The sequence below is a fragment of the Drosophila sechellia genome, chromosome 2R (assembly GCF_004382195.2).
Source record: "Drosophila sechellia strain sech25 chromosome 2R, ASM438219v1, whole genome shotgun sequence".
In the NCBI taxonomy this organism is placed as follows: Eukaryota; Metazoa; Arthropoda; class Insecta; order Diptera; family Drosophilidae; genus Drosophila; species Drosophila sechellia.
Window position 1 is genome coordinate 2,204,849 of NC_045950.1, and position 17,168 is coordinate 2,222,016.

Here is a 17,168-nt window from a genome sequence, read left to right on the forward strand (position 1 = left end):
GACAAAAAGTTTTTTAGCAAGTCGATACAAATTTACAAGCCTAATAAAATTATGAATAAATATCCAACTTTTTTTCAAAAATGTCGGTTTTAGGGCGTTAGAGTGGGCGTGACAAAAAAAATAATTTGCAATAGAAATGTACAAAACTAATAAAAATGTGAAAAATATCACATATTTTTCAAGTGTGGGCGTGGCAGTTTTGCACTGCGTCTATGTCTCTATAATCTGTATTCTGAATCTCAACCTTCTAGCTCTTATATTTCCTGAGATTTCGACGTTCATACGGACATGGCCAGATCGACTCGGCAATTGATCCTGATCAAGAATATATAGACTTTATATGGTCGAAAACGCTTCCTTCCGCCTGTTACATACTTTTCAAGGAATATAGTACACCCTTTTACTCCACGAGTAACTGATATAACAAGTGAGATGCTATGGTCGAGTTCCCCGACTACCAGATACCCGTTGTTCAGTTAGTGCGAGTGCGAATGAGAAATTTCAATATTTTATGGAAAAGCTGTAGAAATTGGTCAATAATTAATAATAAGATTAATCATAAAAATGTTTTATAGTGTGGGCGTAACAGTTTTGGGCGGTTAGTGGTCATAAGATGGGGCGTGGCAACAAGTTTTCTTGCAAATCAACAAAAATAGAAATCAATACAAGACTAATAAAATATGAAAAATATTAACATAAAATTTCAAAAGTGTGGGCGTGAAGTTTGGCATGGTAAATAGGTTTATAGCACATTGATAGAAATTTTAAGACTAATAAAAATAATGAAAAAATATCAAACTAGTTTTCAAAAGTACCTTTGGAATCTGGAATTTAAAGGCTTAATCTCAACTTTTTAGCTTTTATAACTCATGAGATCGTGATTTCATTAGATGGCTAGGCTGACTCGGCATTGATCCTGATCAAGAATATAAATAATTTATAGGGTTCTACCTCTTATATACTTTTACTCTACGAGTGAAAAGGGAGATAAAAGAGGACAGCTTCCCAGGTATCGCACAAGCGCCACCGAATTGTGATTACAGTTTGCTTTTTGATTAGAGAATTTATCAAAATCTAAAGATGTAGTTTCTGGTGCTTACCATTTGTTAACTGGATATCAGACACACACACATTTAAATGTTGTATCGCCTTAAACATTTTTTATAGATATTAATTTGTTTAAGTGTTATTGTTGGCATAAAAATGTAGATCTTACTCTAAATCTAAAAATGGTTCAGAAATGTGGGCATGGCAGTTTTGCGACGTTTTAGGGCGTTAGAGTGGGCGTTGCAAATTTTTTTGTGGCATATCGATAGAAATTTACACGACTAATCAAATTATGGAAGAAATATCCTACAATATTTCAAAAATGTCACCGTGGCAGCTTTAGGCGGTTTTAGGACGTCAGAGTGGGCGTGGCAAAAAGTCTTTTGACAAATCCATACAAATTTACAAGTCCAATAAAATTGGGAAAAAATATCCAAATATTTTAACAAATGTGGGCATGGCAGTTTTGGGCGGTTTTAAGGCGATAGAGTGGGCGCTAATACTAGAGTAAAAGGGTATACAAGATTCGTTGAAAAGTATGTAACAGGCAGAAAAAAGCTATTCCGACCATATATATATATATATATATATATATATTCTTGAACAGGATCAATAGATCTGGCCTTGTCAGTCTGTCCGTCTGTCCGTCCGTCCGCCTGTCCGTATGAAGGTTTCGATTTCAGGAACTATAAATCTAGAAGGTTGAGATTCAGCATACAGATTATAGAGACAAAGACGCAGAGCAAGTGTGTTGACCCATGTTACTACGCCCACTCTAACGCCCAAAAACCGCACAAAAGTGCCACGCCCACACTTTTGAACCATTTTCCGAGACTTTTTCATAATTTTATTAATCTTGTAAATTTCTATAGACTTGCAAAAAGAAACTTTTTGCAACGCCCATTCCAACATCCTAAAACCGACCAATACCAAGCCCACTCTTGAACAATATTTAAATTAGTTCTTATTCAATTCGCCAATATCTATCCATATCCCAGCTAAATTATGAAACTTCGCGTTCGTATTCACACTAGCTGAGTAACGGGTATCTGATAGTCGGGGAACTCGACTATAGCATTCTCCCTTGTTTTAATATTTTATATCATACAAGGTTGGCAGAGCAAGCAGCCAGAACATTCTAGAGGTCTTGCCTCAAGACCTGCGACCTGCGTTAAAGTTGGGGTCTTCATTGTTTTTGAGTATAAAAAAAGGTCCTTGTGAATAAGACATTTTCCTTCATCGTACCGTCTTTTTAATTAATAAGAGGTCGTTCGAAGAGCTCAAAATTGGAAATCAGAACCTTTTATTTCGAAGGACTTCGTGCCTGCGTTTCCTTACATATGTAGTTGAATTTGATTGATTTATTGATTGATTTTCCGCGCGGCACTAAGTGCGCGCCCCTTGAAAATCGAAGCAATGTTACTTACTGTGATTGAATCAGAATCCGGGAGTCGTAGCACGAGACCAAGCCTAGAAAATGGCTTCCCAACCAAAGACGAATCCTGTTCCCCCACCAGGCAACCCCAGGGAAAACTATGCTTGGACCGAGAAAAAATCGCCGCCCTTCCCCTTCCCCGCCAGTCCGCTGGTTGCGTCGTGTCGCTGCGCAATAGCGAAACATAAACAGCAACATCAAATAGAGAGCGAGACTGCAGAACATCTACAGCCAGGGGCTGAGTACGCAGAACTCTCGTGGCAGTCGTCGTCACCACGCCCCATTATGCGATTGGTCCTTGCGGCGTGTAGAAAAGAATAAGCGTAAGATTTTGTGTGTGAAAAAATGATCAGAATATGAGAGCGAGCTTACGACTTTTTCGGCGGCGAGGGATGGCACTGGGCCTGCGATTTGGCCCATGCACTGGGTGCCGTGGCGGGAGGTGGAGCGGGAGGAGGCTGGCCAACTGAAGGCCGTAAGACGTGTGAAGTTACCGTGCGAATGGCAGCAGTTTCGCCCCATTGCCGTAGGTCACAGTGCGAGCAGGGCGCTGGCCAGGGAGCGAGAACAAATAGCTGAGCCAAACACCGGTGTGGAACAAAACCAATTCAGCGCTTTGCGTACAAAACGCAACTAATGGCAAGCAGCAGCGGTACCCTGCCCTTCGATCAAAATAGTTTCCAGCCGGCAACTCGTCACCGCCCCACGCCCCACTTACCCCCACTGAAAACGCAAGACTGCGACATTATTGCGGGTGGCAGCCACCCCTGCCACGACTCACTCCCTTTGGTCCTTTGTGTGCACCCATTGTTCTTGTCTCCGCTTTGCTTACTAGAAATATTATTTATTGTTTGCTACCTCTACTTCATTTCCGTGCGATCTGAAGTATTTACATTTGCTTGAGAGCTTTTTCCAAGGTGGGGAGGCTTCCGAAAATGCTGCTCAATAATGACGAATATGAAATGGGGAGGCCGTGCGAATCGAGTCACATGGAAAGTTGAAGTGAGCTGAACTGAAGTATTAATAGCTACACAGCAATAAAAAGCAACACTGAATATGTATATATGTATAAATTCCTTTGAACCAATTTCGGGTTTCTGGCTTTGAAGGACTGTATATGATCTTATTAACTGTATTATAACGCATATCTGTACCTCGTAAGCGTTTCAATCTAATGGTTCCTGAGTTAAAGATACATATACTTAGTGATGAATCACTGTGCGCAACTACTCGCGAAACTTATAAAAAAATTGGTGTCCTTAAATCACATTGTCTAAGAGTACATGAAACATGTAAGGTTTACCACTTTTAAAAAGATTTGCTGGTTCAGTGGGCAAGCTGCTATAAATGGATATAGTTCTTACGCTATTTAACCCAGCAAAATGAGAATATGATGAATAGTGCTTTATAAGTACAATTTTATTTCATTTATTGTCAAAGTTTTTGTAAAAGTTACAATATTTCCCATCTCGCTAATATCACAATCTTAGAATCTCAATTCTCTCTGGAAACAACTCCATAAAGCGTTTTCTCTCTTATACTGAAAAAGTTGAAATCTCAAGCGCTACAAGTGCTTTGAAAAAATCGCAAAAGATAAAAAGGTCCTCTACTCGTAGAGTAAAAGAGTATACTTGATTCGTTAAAAAGTATGTACGACCATATAAAGTATATATATTCTTGATCAGGATCAATAGCCAAGTCGAACTGACCCTGTCCGTCCGACCGTATAAACGTCAAGATCTCAGGAACTATAAAAGCTAGAAGGTTGAGATTAAGCATACAGATTCTAGAGGAATAGACGCAGCGCAAGTTTGTTGATTCATGTTGCCACGCCCACATTTTCGCAAAATGTTTTGATATTTTTTCATATTTGTATTAGTTTTACAAGTTTGTTGACCCATGTTACCACGGTTACTCTATCGCTGGCAAACCACCCATAACTGCCACGCCCACACTTTTAAAAACTGTTTTGATTTTTTTTAATTTTATTGTTTGTCTTGTCAATTTCTATCGGTATACAGATATTAACGCTTAAAACGGTCACGCCCACACTTTTGAATTTTTTTTCAATTTTTTGTCATTTTATTCCGCAATATGTATCGATATGATAGAAAATTAAACAATTTCGCTTTTGCATTTCAACTAGCTGAGTAACGGGTATCTGATAGTCGGGGAACTCGACTATAGCATTCTCTCTTGCTATACCCGTTACTCGTTTTAGCTGGATACCTAGCTTATTTAGTCATTTTGTACGCTAAGTCGTAAAACAAAGTTGTTTCAGTTGAGCGGTTTTATGATATAATGGTGGAATCTGAAAACTTTAAACAGAACAAAAGAAAGACAGAAATTGAACGAATTTTAAAAAGTGCGACTTTTTGAGGTTGGTTTTTGTTAATTTGCGCCTCTTTAACCGATATCTCGATGATCTCGATCTCGATGATATATCCTGACCAGGAATAACTATTCTCAAAAATGCGGAACCCTCCGCGTTATCAAATTAATAACTAATTAAACATATAAAATGAAAAAGCATGAATATTGGTATAAGCATGTAGTTTGAGTTAACGCAGCCTAGAAATATTATTACTTGAAATTTTTTTGGATTTAGTGAGAGAGCGAGAAAGTCAAAGTTGTCTACTACCGCGTTATTTCTCATTTTTAATCAGTTGCTGTGCACAATCGCGCATTGCACGCGATTAAAACGGCAAGAGCACGTGAAAAGTAATTTGCAATGTAAATGAAATGCTGCGCATTCAGTGCAGAGTAAGTGGGTATTGCCCAAGTTGACCATGTCGGGAGTCAGATGGCAGCAGAGATGAGCGGAACAGGAGCCCAGTTAGCATTGACACCGACTGCGCGGTATGCCGGTCTCATTAGGGGAAGGGGCGCTATGGGGCGCCGTATATCGCCCAAATGAATGAGCAGCGAGCCGGGTGAGCCAGGCTAAAAATCGTATCGGCAAACAAATTCATTGCGTTTTACACAATTGTCAGCGCGGCGTGATAACTAAACGAAATTAAATGGCGACAAATTGCAGAGAGCCGGGCGAAAAGCACGCATACCTCTCTGCACCGGGTCTGCCGCGGCTGCCGCAGCTCCAAAGTGTGCTGCTTAATTACAAATTGGCCCTGACTAGGCCAATCACCCTTCTCCCTGGCCAGTAACTCGAACCTGGCCTCGAGCAGGTGAAGCTCACCACACTCGCATCAAGTGTGACGCTTGCGTCGCTTGGGCTGGGCCCGCATCGGAGTCGGAAGTGAACTTTCCCGGAGATCTGCTGACCGCCCCCACTTAATGGGCTGCCCGGCTTGGTTAGCGTTCCCTCGACTTTGGCCGCTCCTGTGGCTGCAGATTTTGGTCCAGTTTCGGATGCACCTCACTTCTTCTTTCAGTACATTGTTGTCGCACTCGTGGCACGACTGCTGGTGCTATTTCATTAATTGGTGCTACTTTAATTAACTTTTTAAACGTCTAACAAAGAAATGCGCATGCCTGTGACCTTGAGTGATTGGGCCCGCCGGTCCTGTCTGGTGAGTCCGATGCCAATGGATGTGCTATATACCTACATGTCGGGGTCCCCATCACCGTTGTGTGCGAGAGTTTGCGTTTCAAATGCTGGTAATTAACACTGGAAATTTTCAAGTGCAGTAGTCTACGCATACCTCTCTTCTTTCGTTCTCCTCTGAGGGGATGCCCTTCCGGAAGTCAGTTGGAGCTGGGCTTCCATAAATTTTGTAGTTTCCGGATTTAAGGATCGATACAAGTACTGCGCGTAATAAAACAGGCCGAATTAAAAAAGACTGCGGTTAAAGTAGATCCCATTTTATGGCATATTCCGCGTCGGCGAGAAAGGCTCTGCGGGTTTCAACAAACTTGATGACTGGCTAAATATTTCAGGTTATGAATAAATCATTCGTAAAAGGATGAAATCCCGTCCGACAGTCTGACAATCAACAAATACAGCCTACAAACACAAAGGAATTGTAAATGGAAATCAGAACAACAATTGCAGCCGCAACTGCCACTGTAACTCCGACTGCAACTGCAACAATGTACACTCGGCCCAAACGCAATCGCAAATCGAATATGGGCTGCGCAATCGTTTCATTCCTTGTGAAGGAGAGTGGGGCTCGGAGTGGAGCAAAGTTTGAGCTGGTATATGTTTCGCATACGTACCACTCGCCGTGGATTGCGTGGTGGGGCAAACAATGCGGCAAACAATGGTCGCCGCTGATGCCACTGCAGATGACTTTGGTTGGGCCGGCGGCAGTAACGACAGACAGTGTATGGCCAACTCCTGTGCCTCCATGGCGATGCCTCCGTTCTCAATCACCCCTTCAGCCTCACCCCCCAGTAACCCTCTCTTGCGTTTCTGCGCACAGGCGCACTGGGAAAGAAATGGCAAATGGCGGATTCTGGCCGAGTCCTCCTGGATACATTTTTTGGCTTTGAGTGGTGTATCTATCGGCGAGAACGTACAATTCTTGACATTTGAGGGAAAAGCAGAGGGAGATGCTGCCAAACGCAGCTAAATCTGAGATGATGCCAGCACGTAAAAAAACGCATAAATGAATAGGATTCTTCACCGCGACATGGACTTGTAGCCAGCGCCTAGTGGAACCAATGAAATCCCCAGCCACGTACCTGCTCGGCTGGAGGGGGAGTTCTGTGCCCATGTCCACCAGCCGCAGCTCTATTGTATCCACTCCGAAAAGTGTGGACATGTGTCCAGCTTTCGTAAACTACGCCCTACGGCTACCAGCTAAACGCACTGCTGGGATGTATGTACACACATACATATGTATGTATGTATACATTCGCATTTCGCCAGAATTCACCAAAAGCTGGCCAAGCTTGAAGCTTACAGGCAAATTACATAAATTTCGTTAACTGTACGATAGGATACAAATCTGCATGCTGATCAAAGTAACGCACATATGTATGAATACATTTATGCCTAATTTGTAAAACTAAGCTACAGTATAGGTATCAGCTTTAGTGGCATTCGACTGGATCTAAATTCATCATTATTATCAATTTTATTACTTTTGCGGATTTACATAGATATTATTACTCTTTTTGTAACCTGCGAAACCTTTTCTCCATTGACACTTTCCAACTTTTGTGTACCGAATGAATAACGAAATGTCTTATATAATATATACTATACTAGCAGTACAGTAAATAGTGTATTGTCTTTCCGATCCTATGAACCTATATATATATGTGTATCTGTATCTGTTAAGCCATTAAGGCAGAAGTTTAGAGAGTTGAAGGTTAGTTTTATACTTGTAATGAAGGCTTCTTTCTTACATCCAGTTAGTTATTATGCACATATTGCATTAAATGCCTTGACGCATTTGTGCCATAGAGCTAGAGCCTTGAATTAAAAACCGGGCGAAATCAATAACTACAATTTAATACAAGCCCCCATGCCTGAGCACAATCCCAAACACAAACATACCCTGCCGATGCCAAGCTGCCACAAGAATGCAGAAATGCCTCTCGTTGCCGGGCCGGTGTCAACTACTCGGCTTGTGCGGCACTGGAAACGTTAACATACAGGCTGCTCTTTCAGAAGCACCAACGACAACAATGGCGTTGCCTTGCACCATCCATGGAGCATGGAACATGGAAGCAGCCAACGAATCCTACGCAAAAGAAACCAATCGACCAGGCCGAGCGGAATACCTGTAGGCCGGTTGCGGCCCAGACATGAAGCAAAGCAAAGCAGCTTACCAATTGAACGGCGCAAAGTCGCCTCGGCCGCAGAGGCTACAGAAGAGATATCAAATGCATTGATAAGTGAGAAGGAACCTTGGGACGTGGCACAGGCATAATCATTCGACCTCAGCGCGGTCTTCAATTCCGCTGAAAAGTGCAAAACATCGGAGCATGTGGAAAAGTGGGGGCTCTGTAGTGGTAGCTGCTCCGTCGTTCGGTGGCCATTATGTTGCAGCTCCTTGGGGATGCGGCGAAAACAGCAACATAAAAACACAGGGAACCTCAGCGTCAGCAACGTCAATGGACGAATGACGATGGTTGTTGCTCAGGTAGATAAATTCGTAATACAACCAAAACGTCTGCAATTCCAAATCCTCGGATCTGGAGCTGGGGTGGACGCTGGGGCCTGGACGGCACCATTGTCCGCTGTCTGGGCTGTCCCTCAGTGAGCCGTCGACATGTTGCTGAGCCGCACATTCGGTTTGCCTTTCCGGAGGCCTGCACTTTCGGGGCATTTTGTATTGCCTGTGTTCCTGCGGCTTATCCAGCGCTTTCAACGCCCTGCGATCAACGCAGGCAGCCAGTTCAATCCGTTCATATTCTGGTTTACGAACGAAAACCGCAACTGCCACAGCAGCATCACTCATGGTCCACGCCCTCTTTGCGAGGGACGGACAAATCCGATATGGCATTTGCGACTGGAGTCCTGCAATTATTACCTTCGCTGGCCGTATCAACTGGCCAAAGGTTGATTGCGCAATCGGTTTTGGAAAACTGGTCGAATATATAAAATATTCATGGGCGCATGTATTCCATAGATCCATAGATAGATCCATCCTACACCTGTCAACTACACCTAAAACTACACCTCTTCAAAGCATTTTCGGAGGAATGTCTCATATGTAGTTGTGTTTACTCATTACACAAAGGGGTCGCTTCCGCCGACCACATTTATATTTGCACAGTTCTCGAGCGAAAATAAAACAACAAATGGTGGTACGGCACTTACAATTACCCCAATGCCCACAGAATGTTTTAGGGGAAACCACAATTTCACACTGCAGAAGCAATAAAAAGCAAAGGCAGCGTCGCAACTTAGAGGTTCCTTTGTGATTGCACCTGCTTCAGTAGGGGCTTATCAATTTCAGCATTTTGTAGCTGGTAAGGGGATCCGCGAAGGGCTTTAGATGCACAAGCTCACCGAATGGTGAGATACAAAGTACGAGGCTTTGGCGACACCAGCAGAAGCAAACCGAATCGAAATCGCTGTTAGACTGGAATTTCGACCCAATTAGGAAATTCTTCAATAAGCGGCAACAAATATTGACTGCTGATGCTATGACTCTTTCTGCTGAAAAATTCGAACCCTTTGGGGGAAAGGACTCAAATACAACTGCTTTGGCAGCCAAACATACATAAAATATATTGTTATGTCTGCGATGAGAAAACTAATTGACAATGACAATAGTGCTCGACCTCGTCGGCCATTTGCCGGCCATATTTCTGCTTCGAACTGTAAGACCAAAACGCTTTTTCGCCGTTGCTGCGGGAACAGGATTGGAGTTTCGCTTTGTGCAGAGATAGGGATACAGCAGCGATGGCGATGACGATTAATTCTTTGGGTCTGCAGACCGTTTTTCTGATGCCAGAGCCTTAAGCCTGAGAAGCCACTACCGATTTCAAATATTAAGTCTCCTTTTGCAAGATACTTATCAAAGGTGCCGCCAAGGTAGTATGATACTTTAATTTGCTATTTACAGAATTGCATTATATAAACTAAAAACAGTAGTTATGGCCGTTGCTCGTAGAGTACATATATGATATGCTATAATATTGAAAAGTACGTAAAGTAGGAAGCCTTTTCGACCCTATGAAATTTAAATATGAATTTAGATAATACGATCAGGATCTTCGAAACTAAAAGAGCTTAAAAGTTGAGATTAGGCATGCAGCATAAGCAACATTTCTTGAAATGTAATTTGTAATTTGCTAATTTCATTATTGTTTAGGATTTGTTTGCTTGACGAACTAGATAAACTTGTAAATTATGTATGGAGAACGCCAACTTGATTATAAATATTCTTCAGGAATATACCTATGTATGTATGTATACCTATATATGTACATCACCTAGAGCTTATGAAGTATTAACACGTATGTATGTTTTCTTATTGGATGAATACTGCCATTGCTCCAAATAGTTAAAATTTACAAGAGCGAGATCCTTTTTCCAGCTACGTACATAAATAACAAAATATATAAAAAAATATATATATATAAATATTGGAACAACAACTCAATTTATGTATGGCTGACAAATGGATTGAGTTTTAACGAAAAACCATTCATTTGACAAAAAAAAAGGAAACGAAGACAAGAACCACTATGTAAAATAACCATCCATGATACAAACCCGTGCGAATGTGTGATTTTCCTCGCTAAATCAATTACTAATTATTTTGACTATATCAAATGCATTCATGCATTTTTTGCAAACAAAACCATTTGTTCCAATAAAGTAAGGAAAACCGCACAAATTTGAGCTCCAACTTCTATTTTCCCATGTATTACACAGCTCAACCATCATAAAAACGATATCGTATATTGATATATCGATATTATGCGATATGGCAACGATAAGAAATTAAATGAAAACAATATTGTAAACTTAATTTTCAAATCAACATTTTAGTGAATTAGAATTTGGTCTAAGGGGGGAAATAAACATTGATAAAAGTGAAAATATATCATTAATCTACTTCAATAAATAGAATTCGTAAAGTACCAAATTCTGCATCGTTGCAAAATGCCTTATACGCCAGACATTGTACTATAATCATAAAATGTCTTTTATGTCTTGTTTAGACAAATCTATCTTTATAGAATGTCTGAATGTCTGATAGAGGACTTAAAGTTAGAAAGTCGATAGTAATCTATAATCATTTTGCTATGGAGGAACAAAGCTTTAGTAACCAACACTTATCAAACATATGTATGTAGAATGTCATAAAATATCACCCATACCTGAAACCAAATATATATTATTTTTTTTTAGATGTACAACGGGTATTTGGACACAATCCATTAACAATAAAAATTCTGCTGTCATCATTTAAACAGCTTTTCCAGACTTTATTTAAGCAATTATATTGTAATTAAAACATTTCTATTATAATGTCATGTCGTATTTTCATTCTGTTTCTGAAAAATTTAATTAAAGTAAAAGTGAAAATACAAACCAAAAAACTTAGAATATTTTTGTTAAAATCGAATTAATTAGGAAAATTTTAAATATATAAATGGACAAATAGTATTTTTCAGATCCGGATGGTATAATTGATCAATGATTCTGCGGTCACATTAAATCTGAAATACCAACAGCCACTCTTAATTCCTAAGCCACACGTGCTAAATTAAACAATCTAGTTTTGTGAATCCGAAGCCCGGTAGAAAGCTATGGAGGATGAAAACGAAAACGTTAGTATGGAAGTGGTGGAGCCCGAAGACGCCGAGAGCGACATGAGCTCAGACAGCGGTAGTGACGCAGAAGACGATACCGCTGAGGCCAAAGTCCCCAAAGAGGTCTACTTGCCCGGAACCAAACTCGCAGACGATGAGGAACTGGTCTGCGATGAGAGTGCATACGTGATGCTGCACCAAGCTTCTACGGGAGCTCCCTGCCTGAGCTTTGATGTCATTCCCGATGAGTTGGGCAACGGACGGCAATCGTTCCCGATGACGGCTTACATTGTGGCCGGCACGCAAGCTTCCCGCGCCCATGTCAACAACCTTATTGTGATGAAAATGAGCAACCTGCACAAGACGCAGGACAATGACGCCGACGAAGACGAAGATGAGCTAGAAGACGACCAAGACGACGTGGCTGACAGGGAGGAGCTCAAAAAGCCGCAGATGACATGCGCCCTGGTCAAGCACCAAGGGTGCGTTAATCGCGTCCGTGCCCGCCGCTTGGGCAATTCGGTCTTCGCTGCCTCCTGGAGCGAACTTGGTCGTGTAAACATTTGGGACCTAACTCAGCCTTTGCAGGCCGTGGAGAACGCTCAGTTGGCCAAGCAGTACGAGCAAAGCGAAGCGCGTCCGGTGTTTACTTTCGGTGGCCATCAGCAGGAGGGCTTCGCCATCGACTGGAGTCCCAGTGCAGATGGTGTGCTGGCGACAGGGGACTGCCGACGAGACATACACGTGTGGACTCCGGCGGAAGACGGCACATGGACAGTTGATCAACGTCCCCTAGCGGGCCACTCACAGTCAGTTGAAGATCTGCAATGGAGTCCAAACGAACGTAGCGTTCTCGCGTCCTGTTCGGTGGACAAGACCATCCGCATTTGGGACTGCCGCGCCGCGCCACAGAAAGCATGTATGCTGACATGCGAGGACGCTCACCAGAGCGATGTAAACGTGATTTCGTGGAATCGCAACGAGCCTTTTATCGCCAGTGGCGGCGACGACGGCTACCTCCACATCTGGGACCTACGTCAGTTCCAGAGCAAAAAGCCTATTGCCACTTTTAAGCACCACACGGACCACATCACTACTGTCGAATGGAGTCCCAGCGAGGCTACCGTACTGGCGTCGGGTGGCGACGACGATCAAATTGCTTTGTGGGATTTGGCTGTAGAGAAGGACATCGATCAGGCGGTGGACCCGGCGCAAAACGAAGATGTCCTAAACAAGTTGCCACCGCAATTGCTTTTTATTCACCAGGGCCAAAAGGAGATTAAAGAGCTACACTGGCACCCTCAACTGCCGGGCGTTCTGCTTTCTACAGCCCACAGTGGCTTTAATATCTTTCGCACGATTAGTGTCTGACCTCGTTATTATACTGTTTATTAACGCTACAAAATTAAAACGATCTTGTGCCTTTGGTTTTCAAGAATTTTTTACTGGACTTATTTAAACAAAAAAATGTGGAACACTATTTAATTTTATGAAAAGTAAATTCGCCAATTATTCGTCCACGAGGACTAGAGCCGAAAACAATCTTCTGGGACAAATTGGCTTTGAACTATAGCCGTCAATTTTAGGGTACTCCTTCCTAACGTGCTCCGTCATACATTTGATAAATCCCGGCATATGTTTAAAGAATAAAAAAAGAATGTAAAACATCAAATTTCTTATCTACTTATCATTATTATACATACTATGTAGCATGCGACCAAAAAAGGACATATGCTATCACTTCTTCCAAAGATTTTGTATAGTGACCATCAAGTTTTGTATGAAAATTGATTGCAATGTTTTTCAAAATAAGTAATTCGTTAAAAAGTGTACAGTGCCGCTCAACAGAATATCTTTAACATTTTTCAATTTTCGAAACGTTTTATCTCCATAAAGGGAACTCCAATTTAAGCGAAATAAATTTTATTGTATAAAGAAAATTCTTTTCTGTTAGTTTGGTTTTTTATTATCTTTTCAAAAACAACAAAAAATCTACATTGTTTTGGAATGAATAGGTTTTTAATTTTTGAATTCACTTCTCGATTGACCGTGTGATTGAAATAAGACGAATTCTTTTGTATTAAATTATAGAATACGTTATAACAAAGTCCTTTATTATATAAAATTCCGAGTTACTTGACATTTTGATGTATTAAATTAAATGGTGGGTATATATTTAATAACGCATAAACAAAGTCCTTTCAAAGACACTAGAATAATTATTCTAGTGTCTTTGCTGCTTTATTATATAAAATTCCGAGTTACTTGACATTTTGATGTATTAAATTAATGTATACATTTATCTAATAGTTTTAGTGGTCAAACCTATTCAGTTGAGCCATAAACAATGTAGATTTAAAAATAGTAATAATATAATAATATATAATTTAAAAACCACACTAATAGAAACAAAAAGTTATTTCGCTTAAATTCCCTTAAGTTCCCTTAATGGAGATACAATACAGATACGGCACTGAACATACGTGTCTGCTTATTTAAAATTGTAACAAAAAAAATTAATTACGTAAAAAAATATTACGTGAGAAGTGTCGCAGTGAATTGAGTTCATAATATCAGAATGATTTTATATTATTAAAATTAAAACAAAATTGCCTTGTAATCAGTTCTGACACCAGCTGACAGTAATATTACGATTTTCAGCAATTTCAAATATTTCGCGCGATTTTCAGGCGCTGCCACTCAGTTGAATAGAAAAGTTACAGAAAAATACCGAACGGTATTTCAGGGATGAAACTGTCGCTCACAAATGTCAGAATTTCCTCGTGCACAAAACAAAATAACGAAATCGAGCTGAAAATAACAATATCCGAAGGCATCCGATCAAAATGGTAAAGTCTTCAAACCCCCTGAGCATCGTGCGCAGCATCTACAACAATGAATTTCAATGGTAAGCGTGCAATATATACATTCCTCTTAACTCCGACCAATGCGACTTTATGTAACCGGCCCAATTGTGATTTCTCACGCAGGATGCTGGTCAAGAGCTACGGACTATTCTTCTTGGGAGTGCGTTTGGCCAAGGAGTTCGTGGGTGTCGAGCTGATGCCGTCACTGGGGCCAGCCTAAGAGTACTACCATCATTTAAAAATTCCAAAACGGCAATTAAAGATAAATAAGTATAAAATAAGAAGAGGTATATAAAGCTGTTTTTTTTTTTGTATTAAGTTCTTGTTATCATAAGGTCTTTGATTTTCGACTCGTCGGCGTCAATCTCTGTGATAAGACTGTCGGCCAAAACGCTGGGTGTCATCTCGCGCTGCAGAAAGTTGGCCACCAGCTTACGGCTGGGAACGGCTCCTCCGTGGGCTAAAATTTCGGCCCGATATTTCTCACCAGCCTGACGATTGAATGGGTTGGCTTCAAAGTACGTCTGCCAGATCCAGGAAGCGATTGTTTTCGAAACAAGATAAGCGTAATACTTGGCTCCGTATCCAACTAGGTGGGAAAACCGCAGCTGCCACGCAGTGTTCTCTACGTAGGGAAGTCCGTAGTAATGATCCTGTACTGAGCGCAGGATGTCTGTGCTGCTTTCGCCATGCCGCGCCGATGCTCCGTGATATTCCTGGTCCAGCGCTGAGTAGAACACCTGAAGTTGGGTCTCGCTAGCGGCGAATAGATTCTTGGAAGCACACAGGCGCCTCAGCATGTCCTCGGAAATGGGTTCGTGGGTCTGAAAGTGGCGGGCGAAGGTTCGTAACACGCGGGGATCGCCCGCAAAGTACTCCATGAGCACACTGGGAACCTCAGCGAAGTCCGTGGAACAGCGCGTTCCCGTCACATGCTGGTGCTCGGTGCGAGCTAGCATCGAGTGCATTGCGTGGCCCATTTCGTGAAACAGGTTGTCCAATCGCGCTGGTGACAGCAGCGTCGGTCCACTCCACCGCGGTTGCGCTAGACCCAGCATGACCACCACCACGGGTAGCTGGTAGGAGCCGTCCGGCATACGTCTGCCGCCCTGGATCGTGAAGTGACAGTCCTGATTTGGCTTGCCCGCTCTCTCATAGAAGTCACAGTAAATGTAGCCCAGCAGTCCTTCGCTCTCGTGGACAACGGCAAGCTTGTAGATATCGTTGTGCCAGGCCTCGCCTGGCTTTAAATCTGTGTTCTGCAAACGGATTCCGTAAAGCGCATGTAGCAAGTTGTCCAGACCTTCCATGCAACCACCAAGAGAGAAATATGGCAGAAACTCGTTGGCGTGCTCCTCAAATAATTGCCGCCTCAGCTGTTTGGTATAATACGGCGTATCCCAAACTTCGGCTCTTGCATCCGCCTTCCCGCCTTCACGGCGTTTCATTTGTGACATCAGGGCGAAATCGCTATCTGCGCGCGGTCGCAGCTTTTCTGACAGCTCGTCGATGAACTCTCGGACCACCTCGGGATTCTCCATCGTGCTACCTTTAAGTGCCCGGTGTGCATATGTATCGAAGCCACAGCTGCGCGCCAGTTCATGCCGGCAAAGCAGTAGGTCTCGTAGAAGATCCTCCTGGCTCTTTGACGGCTGCAGGTACAACCGGTAGGCAGCCTCCCGCATCTGGACGTTCTCTGCGTTTGTGCACAGTCCAGTGATAATTAAATTTTCTCCAGAGGTAGGAAAGCTGACAAAAACAAATATCTTTAGTATAGCCCATATAGGGATTTATATGAACTTACTAGTTACGAAAGGACTCAGGGACTTGGCTGCGTGGAATTACACTAGGTTGCACAGCTCCACTCATAAACTTCTGGCCGAGCTGAAGAATATAGTCATTTAGTCGCACAACACGCATACGCTCCTCCTCGGGCAAGTGGATGCCGCACTGCTCAAAGTCGAAAAGGAACAAACGCGACACATGCCTGTCCACTTCGCTGGTGGGCAGCTTATCTCCTTGATCCACTACTTGGCTCAAAGCCTTATAGATGGGCTTATGCGTGTTAAGGCTCTCGACCATTCCGCAAATGCTTATGCAGGCCTGCTCTGCTGCCTGTGTGTACTTGCTCTGAGGATGCGCGATACGTACAAACTCTGCGAGGTCCGCCACCTTGCACAATGAGTCAGAAAGCTCGTCAAAAATGTCGACCATCTTCCGACGGCGTTGATCGGAGGTGGCCTCCGAGATCAGCTCCTGCGTCCGGCTTTCCACATTGTCTCGCAGAAGATAGAAGCCCTCAAAACTCCGCAGTTCGGGCATGCCGAAGAGGCCCTAAAGGAAAAAGGCCATGTATGCCTAGTCAGAGGTCCTGCGTTTTACAGACTTTGGGTCTTACAACATCGTCGTGGGTGAAGTTGATCCGCCTGGCCGGAGGCGCATTAAACGCCGTAGCCAGCGGCGTCCACGTAGAGACTCTGCGACTGCAGTGCCGGGTTCTCCAGCGCAGCAAGTTTCGACTAAATTGTAGCATGTTCTTCCCCAATTTCGGATCACTTAAATTGCTTGCTTATAACGAAATGGATACATGGGAAGTCAGCTGTCGGCGAAGTCATCGGGTTGCCAGACGTTTTGCT

At 42.6% G+C, this 17,168-nt stretch overlaps 3 protein-coding genes across 3 annotated transcripts; 2 read left to right on the plus strand and 1 right to left on the minus strand.

The window, feature by feature from the left end:
• Window positions 1-11,576: 11,576 nt before the first annotated feature.
• LOC6619126 (glutamate-rich WD repeat-containing protein 1) lies at window positions 11,577-13,337 on the plus strand. The gene has a single exon (XM_002043330.2). It carries the CDS (start codon window positions 11,663-11,665, stop codon window positions 13,034-13,036), a length of 1,374 nt encoding a protein of 457 aa, XP_002043366.1. The 5' UTR covers window positions 11,577-11,662; the 3' UTR covers window positions 13,037-13,337.
• A 1,047-nt stretch (window positions 13,338-14,384) lies between these two features.
• LOC6619127 lies at window positions 14,385-14,822 on the plus strand. The gene is made up of 2 exons (XM_002043331.2): window positions 14,385-14,573; window positions 14,656-14,822. Exons 1-2 carry the CDS (start codon window positions 14,512-14,514, stop codon window positions 14,750-14,752), a joined length of 159 nt encoding a protein of 52 aa, XP_002043367.1. The 5' UTR covers window positions 14,385-14,511; the 3' UTR covers window positions 14,753-14,822.
• A 2-nt stretch (window positions 14,823-14,824) lies between these two features.
• LOC6619128 (mitochondrial intermediate peptidase) lies at window positions 14,825-17,149 on the minus strand. The gene is made up of 3 exons (XM_002043332.2): window positions 16,931-17,149; window positions 16,337-16,866; window positions 14,825-16,281 (listed from the first exon to the last, which is right to left on the minus strand). Exons 1-3 carry the CDS (start codon window positions 17,063-17,065, stop codon window positions 14,847-14,849), a joined length of 2,100 nt encoding a protein of 699 aa, XP_002043368.1. The 5' UTR covers window positions 17,066-17,149; the 3' UTR covers window positions 14,825-14,846.
• Between the last annotated feature and the right edge of the window lie 19 nt (window positions 17,150-17,168).